The sequence below is a fragment of the Octopus bimaculoides genome, chromosome 25 (assembly GCF_001194135.2).
Source record: "Octopus bimaculoides isolate UCB-OBI-ISO-001 chromosome 25, ASM119413v2, whole genome shotgun sequence".
Classification (NCBI taxonomy): Eukaryota; Metazoa; Mollusca; class Cephalopoda; order Octopoda; family Octopodidae; genus Octopus; species Octopus bimaculoides.
In genome coordinates this window covers 32,184,726-32,192,258 of record NC_069005.1, presented here as the reverse complement: position 1 = coordinate 32,192,258, position 7,533 = coordinate 32,184,726, and the positions used below count along the sequence as shown (strand labels likewise).

Sequence of the window (7,533 nt, the reverse complement as noted above, 5' to 3'; positions counted from 1 at the left end):
TAATTTGAGACAGAGTGAGTGTCAGGTGCTCTATGATGTAATTAATTATGCCTACCTAGCAATGATTAATTTTTGTTGTCTCTTGCAATCTTTTCAATGGCCGTTGACTCTGTCCGTTCGAAAATTTTTAGGAAAAATAAATAAGTAAATGAGTGGAAACTTTACTGGTGGGTGTGTTAAATAATAAGGCACTAAAAGAGAATGACTCTCTCCAGACACAACGAAATATGCTTCAATACACAAACTCACATAAAGAATCTTGCAAACCAAATCCAACAACGAAATATTGAGGATATATTTTCTTGGTAAACTTTCCTCATGGTAAATTGATGGCGGTGATCTTACCTGTAATCCTCCCTGCTCCTCATTCAACCACATGATTATGCTTAGCAATCTTGCGTATACGTGATGGTGATGATGATGATGATAGAAATACTTGCCTTCACAAGAGCTGCTGTCTTTGGAGAGGCCTGGAAAACAATCCATTCATCCACCGTAATGCAGTCTTGGTCACCATCCTGCAAGGAAACGGCGGAAAGAATGAGGAATCGACTCAAAGAACAGAATTCAAATGCTTGGATGGCAGTAGTGGTGTATGTGTTCATGAAATTACAAGGATTATAAGAAATGAGTGTGTGGGGGGGGGGTTATGCTTATTAGGGACAAATATGAGGAGTCTTTTTACATCATTGTGGCTCTCCGATTCTCAACAGTCACGACAACAAAACCATTCGCATCAAGAAAATCACCATAGCAACAATAAGCACGACGACTACCACAATCGCCATGACAACAGTAGAGAGACTTACCCTTTTGATGCCTATTGGTCCACCAAAGAATAGAAGTGGGTAGGGTGAGATAATGGTACAATCATGGAGGTAGATCTGCAAAAAAGAGAATTAACACCAACAGTTCCATAATTAACAAAACTAATTAACAAAGAAATAAAAAAAAAAACCAAAAACAAAGCTAGATAACAACAAACAAAAAAGAAAAAAAAACAAAAGAAGTAATACCATCATTCTACCACTCCAACCACCACCACCACCACCACTATTAGTACTACTACTACTACTACTGCTGCTGCTACAGCCTTTTTACATTATGTGTTGAAATCTAGCCAGGGTCAACTTTATGTTTCATCCTTTTGGGTTCAATAAAATAAAGTATTAGATACTGGTGGTAATGTCTTGTTTTCCTGCAATTTGAGGCCTTTCTGTAGGAACATGTCTGGCTGTAGGGAAATACTTGCTTGGAAACAGGTGAGGTTTGGCTACAGTAAAAGCATCCAGCTGTAGAAAATATACCCCACTAAACTCTGTCCGACCCAATGACAACAATGATGTTGATGATGTGGTGGTGGATTGGCAGAATCGACAGATCAGGCAAAATGCCTTGTGATGTTTAGCTAAGGCCCTTTGCGCTCTGTCGAGGCCCATTTGACTCCTTTCACCCTTCTGCACAGACATGCTGTCACCATCACCATCTTTCATCCTTAACACCCCCACCACTGTCTCACTTCAATAATGTTATCTCAACAACCATAGCCTAATAACCCCAACCTCACAACACAAATACAACAACAACAACAACAAGGCATTACTCACCCCCGACGTCTTCAACATTTGGTGGTAAATCAACCATTTTGATTCAAACACTGATTCCGTGGAATTGACAGATTTCGGGTGGAGAGAGACCCTCTTCTCTATCTTGGTCTGTAGTAAGGTGGGTCTGTAAAACATAACATAGGATGACACACACAGTGTACAGTGGTTATACAAGGGTGTGTGTGTGCATGCGTGTGATATATATGTGTGAGAGGGCACATGGCCTAGTGGTTAGGGTGTTGCACTCATGATTGCAAGATCGTGGTTTCAATTCCTAGAATGGGTGGTGTGTGGTGTTCTTGAGCAAAACACTTCATTTCACGTTGCTCCGAGATCACTTTCACACCCGATGCATGGTACATGGTACACCATGCAGCTGTTCAGGCAACGTCGATGTGATGGAGGGAGAGACTGAGCTAATGTACAGCCCATAACATTCGATCCCTGTAAACAAATCTTTTGTGCAGGGCGTTCGGCAAAAGCTGAAAGGCTCGTATGTCATCTTTGACGGGAGAGTCCGTCATATAGATACATACATATATATATAGGTAAATATATACAACAAGAAATAATATTTGTCTCCTTTTACAGAAAGAAAAGGGTTTATAGGACTGCAAAATAAGGGCTCAAATATAAAAGAGACAAAGATAAAGAAGCATTGGTTATAGAACAAACATTAAATTTGGGGCAACGACTTTACATACAACCCCACTCTCGGAGTGGTTGGCGTTATGAAGGGCATCCAGCTGTAGAAACTCTGCCAGATCAGATGGTGGTGGAACTGACTTACCTTTTCCCCATTGAAGGTTTCTGTACTTTGGCAACGTTTGGGTAAAGACCGGCACAAATAATGGCTTTGATCAACTCCAGGTTATCTGAAACAAAATACAAAACACACACAGATATAAACACACACACACATATTTTTATATCGATGCAGAGAGAATTCATGTATTAAAAACTAAATCGACAGTAATTAAAAGCTCAATAAACGATAAGGTTGTTAAAATCCAACATTGCAGTAAATCCAGGTGGAAAAAAAATTGAATGCATATAATCGTTCAAAATTGTATAAAAATAATCAGAAGGCAGAAAAAGTTGAGGGGACAACAAACAAGGTGTATTTGTTTGATGCTCAGGAAAAGTGAGAGAGTCTTTGATGTTTCGAACCTATGCTCTTCTACAGAAAGGAATAAGGAAAGAAAACAGATGGAGAGAGAGATAAAACATGCCTGGATTAACGTCTGCAAATGTTGAATAAATGAATGAATGAACGAACGAACGAATGAATACATATATACATATATACAAAGTTCTAATGGGGAAGGGCCTACCAGAATTTCTGTTAGCAGTTCTCTCTGATGGATTTGGTTGTGATATGAAGCCAAGTTGATGGATCAAGGATGCAAACTGACCCTTCATCTCTTTCAGCAGCTAAAAATTAAAAAAAAAAACAAGGAAAATAAATAAAACACTACATCAAAATATATACATTGAGAGGAGGAATTAGTAAAAAAAAAACAAAAAAAAAAACAAGAGTTCTTACCTTAAGTGTGTTGAAAGAGAGAAAGTTCTGGTGACAGTAGGAGTAATCATAACGTGCAGCTACAGACTTTCTCCAGCCCTGAGAGAGAGATGGAGAGAAAGATAGACAGACAGATACATACAAAAGAATGAGAGAGAAAAGGAAGAAAACAACCCCAGTATGGGCCTGGTATTTTATTTATTGACCCTGGAGGGGTGAAAGACAAAGCTGACTTCAGTAAGATTTGAACTTGGAGAGCATTAGCCGGAATGATTAGCATCAAGTAATCTATCAGACGTTCTCACATCCGCTAATTGGCCGCCTTCTTCAACCAGGGCCAACTGGAAGGGATAGGGTTAGGGTTAGGGTTAGGGTTAGGGTTACACACATTGACGACAACAACAACAACATCTGATTAAGATTACATTTGGTAATTTCCTGTTGATTCTTGATTGAAAAATCGGTCAGTCTTGGACATAAACAAAGTAAGTGGTCAGCAAGTAGGAAGAAGGGAGGGAGTTGTAAGGGGGTGGGATGAGGTTGAAGGGAAAAAACTTTTTTTTTTTGTTCTTTTGAAAAGTAAAAGAAATATTTTTCTTCTTTTTCTTTCATTTTGGCAAGAAATTCTTTATTCATATTTCCCAACTTCCTCTTACACACAGATCAACTGATTGGTGATTTCTTCCCACACACAAATCAATCAATTGATATCTTCTGATGCTTTGGAAGCAGAGAACAGGTGTTGTTGTTTAAACAAGTTTGATTTGCAACCTCATAGTGTCAGGTTCAAATGCCAGATATACCCTACAAAGACAAAGAACTCTAAAGTATGCAGCCCCATTTTTGTTATAGCCCCTAACATCTTCGCCACTCTACTATACCACACACACACACACACACACATACACACACACACACAGCGTTACCTTGTATGCGTTAATTAACATAATGTGGTCGCTCTTGCTTCCTTCTGCCAACATCTTCCGCTGTTGATCCGCTGCTTTTTCCTTTCCCTAATAAAAAAAAAAAAACGTAAATAAATATAAATACACAAACATATAGAAAACAGATGTGGCTGTGTGGTAAGTAGCTTGCTTCCCAACCACATGGTCCTGGGTTCAGTCCCACTGCATGGAACTTTGGGTAAGTCTACTAAAAAAAAAAAATACCCTTTAAGGCAATGCTCCAGTATGGTCGCAGTCAAATGACTGAAATAAGTAAAAAAATATATCATAGCTATGTTCTCGTATACACTTGTTTATATATATGTACAGTGGAATTGAACCTGAAGCCACACTGACACAGGCCCACAAATTTTGATGGGTTTATCAGTGGGATAACAATGGCTGGGTCAACATAGATCAACTTACCAATGGGACAACAAAAGCGTCTTTAAAGCTTAAGCTGGCGGCAACCGTGAGGATGGGGTCGAGGCAACAAAACATGGCACCAAACAGGATCATCTTCCCGGAATGTGGGTCCACAGGCATGCGGGCCAAGTGTTTACCCAGAGGCAGGAGGTTTTCATCCTGGTCGAGAGCATTCTACAAAATAAAACAACATTATGTAATAAAACTTTTTTAAAAATGTATATCACCACCATCACCATCACCAGTCACTCATCATCATTTTACATGCCACCACCTGTGCTGGTGGCATGTAAAAATTACACACTTGGAGTGGATGGCGTTAGGAAGGGCAACCAGCTGTAGAAACTTGGCCAAATCAGACGGGAGTCTGGTGCAGCATTACAGCTGGCCAGCCCTGGTCAAACTGTCCAACCCATACCAGCATGGACTACAGACGTTAAATGTTGATGATGAGAAGTATAAGCTTTTTATTGCACATAAATTCTAACAACAAAATCTTATGTGGACCCCCCCAAGGGCCACGTGGGCCCTGGGTTAAGGGAAGGGAGCAAACGGAAGGGAAAGAGAAAGAGTGGTGGTGCCAGATAGGAATGTGAACCAGACTGATTATATTGTTTCAAATAGAAAAGGAAGTAAAAGAGAGAATGATGATGATGATGTTAATGATAACGGTTGGAACTACAGCAACTTACCAGGTCTTGTAAGATTTTGATGGCTGAGTTTAATGCTTGTAATGATGGAGTCTGGATTGCTTTCTCCACAAATGGAATAATTTTTCCCAACTTCAATAACTGGCAAAAAGAATAATAAAAATAATTACAACAACAATGATAATAATAATAACAATAATGGTTTCAAATTTTGGCACAAGGCATATGCATAATTCTTCATCTGTTGTATTTATATAATGTCTTGTTTGTTTCTGTCTCACTATACATTCGCTAGCTTTTTCCCCAGTAGCTTAATAACAGCACTGGCACCTCCAAGATTGAGTGGTTTCAATGATAATGGTGCGAAACCACTATGATATTTTGTTGATGCGATTGTATATTCTATAATGACATTGAAGGACAGGTGTGATAGGCTGGATCTGGCTGGTTAGAACATAAAACAGGTAGCCTATTTGGGCCAGATACAACAGGTTTAAATGCTAAATGGTTGAACTGGTATTTGGAACATAAATTAATATTTTTTGATGGAAGGTTTTAATTAAGATCACTAACCAGGGATAGTCTCAAGTAGGTTGGTATCAAACGAGTTAATTTGTAAGCAGAGGTTCTTTACAGCCATAGAATCCATGCCAAAAGAGCAGAACTTAATTCCCCAACCTTATCTGCTCAACAGTTTTGCTTCGTTAATCTAAAATCCTAAGGTAGATTACACCTTTACATGTCTTACCTTAATTTGTAAGCAGAGTTCCTCTAGCCGTGTTCTCAACATTTCAGGTAGGAGATAGTCATCCAGTATTGACTCAGTAAATGTGGAATACAGGTGATAACACTCACCTGGCTGCACTCTTCCAGTGGAACCAAGAAAAACATAAAACAAGGGAAAATTCTGCAATCAATAATTGTTCAAAAGGACCAACATGTAGCATAAAAACACCACCCCTACCACAAAAAACATTTCTAAATTTCCTGTGATCGACACCTGAAAAACAACTTTTAGATAGAATGCAGCTTCTTGAGGCCTAAGGGAATTTTAAGGGCTGGTGTGTATACATGGTATGAAAGACAAGCTTTCATTTAGAGTAGGAGACAATAAAAAAAAAACAAAATGAGTCCAACCTCGAGGGGATGGAATGTAAAGTTGACCTGAGAGGGATTTGAACGCATTACATATAGATCCGGAAGAAATACTGCTAAGCACTTTGGCCAACATGATAACAATTCTTCTGGCTTACCATTTTAATGATAATCCTTTCTGCTATAGGTACAAAGGACTGAGATTTTGGGGGGGTGGGGGTGCTAGTCATTCATATCAACTCCAGAACTTGACTGGTATTTATTTAATCAACCCTGAAAGGATGCAAGACAAAACAGCAGCAGCAGCACCATCAGCAGTGGCGATGGCGGCGGCAATGATGACGACAATGGCAGATTCTCCTGTTGATGACACATGAGCGTTCAGCTTTTACCGAACGACCAGCACAAAGGATTTGTTTGTAGCAATCAAGTGTTCGTGCGGCACATTACCTCGCTCTTTCCATCAAATCGATCTTGCCTGAACAGAGGCACGGTGTGCCACGCATCAGATGTCGATGTATCGCAGAGCAATGTGAAATGAAGGGTTTTGCTCAAGAACACAATGCTAGGAATTGAAATCACAATCGCTAGATCACGAGTGCAACACCCTGACCACTGAGCCATTTGCCCTCATTATCATTATTAATACTGATGCAAGAAACCTCTACTTACCTGCCTGCTCGTCCCCGGCGCTGTTTAGCATTTGCTTTGGACACCAGTTGGGGTTCAAGCGACGTTAGATTTTTCTCTGGTTCAAAATGTTTCACTTTGATTTTGCCGCAATCGATGACATAAACAACATCATCAATAGTAATACTGAGGAATAAAAAGAGAGGAAGAGAAGAGAAAATGGCTTGGTTTTATTTATTTTTATTTCTTATACACAGAAGAATACAAGAAAAAGATTTTGAGATGCAGGAGTGGCTGTGTGGTAAGTAGCTTGCTTACCAACCAACATGGTTCTGGGTTCAGTCCCACTGCGTGGCACCTTGGGCAAGTGTCTTCTACTATAGCCTTGGGCTGACCAAAGCCTTGTGAGTGGATTTGGTAGACAGAAACTGAAAGAAGCCAGTCATATATATGTGTATGTATATATATATGTGTGTGTGTGTGTGTCTGTGTTTGTCCCCCCAACATCGCTTGATAACCGATGCTGGTGTGTTTACATCCCCGTAACTTAGCGGTTCGGCAAAAAGAGACTGATAGAATAAGTACTAGGCTTCCAAAGAATAAGTCCTGGGGTCGATTTGCTCGACTAAAGGCGGTGCTCCAGCATGGCCACAGTC

At 39.8% G+C, this 7,533-nt stretch overlaps 1 protein-coding gene across 1 annotated transcript in view; it reads right to left on the bottom strand.

Moving 5' to 3' along the window:
- Positions 1–311: 311 nt before the first annotated feature.
- The window catches only part of LOC106870271 (ATP-dependent DNA/RNA helicase DHX36), a 19,861-nt gene continuing 12,639 nt past the window's right edge, over positions 312–7,533 (bottom strand). The window contains exons 17-27 of the mRNA XM_052976659.1: positions 6,920–7,104; positions 5,901–6,018; positions 5,195–5,293; positions 4,503–4,676; positions 4,059–4,145; positions 3,154–3,231; positions 2,942–3,041; positions 2,398–2,482; positions 1,608–1,731; positions 810–884; positions 312–518 (exon numbers count right to left, since the gene is read on the bottom strand). Coding sequence (XP_052832619.1) covers positions 387–518; positions 810–884; positions 1,608–1,731; positions 2,398–2,482; positions 2,942–3,041; positions 3,154–3,231; positions 4,059–4,145; positions 4,503–4,676; positions 5,195–5,293; positions 5,901–6,018; positions 6,920–7,104 — 1,257 coding nt within the window. The 3' untranslated portion in view covers positions 312–386. The remainder of the gene's footprint in view (positions 519–809; positions 885–1,607; positions 1,732–2,397; positions 2,483–2,941; positions 3,042–3,153; positions 3,232–4,058; positions 4,146–4,502; positions 4,677–5,194; positions 5,294–5,900; positions 6,019–6,919; positions 7,105–7,533) is intronic.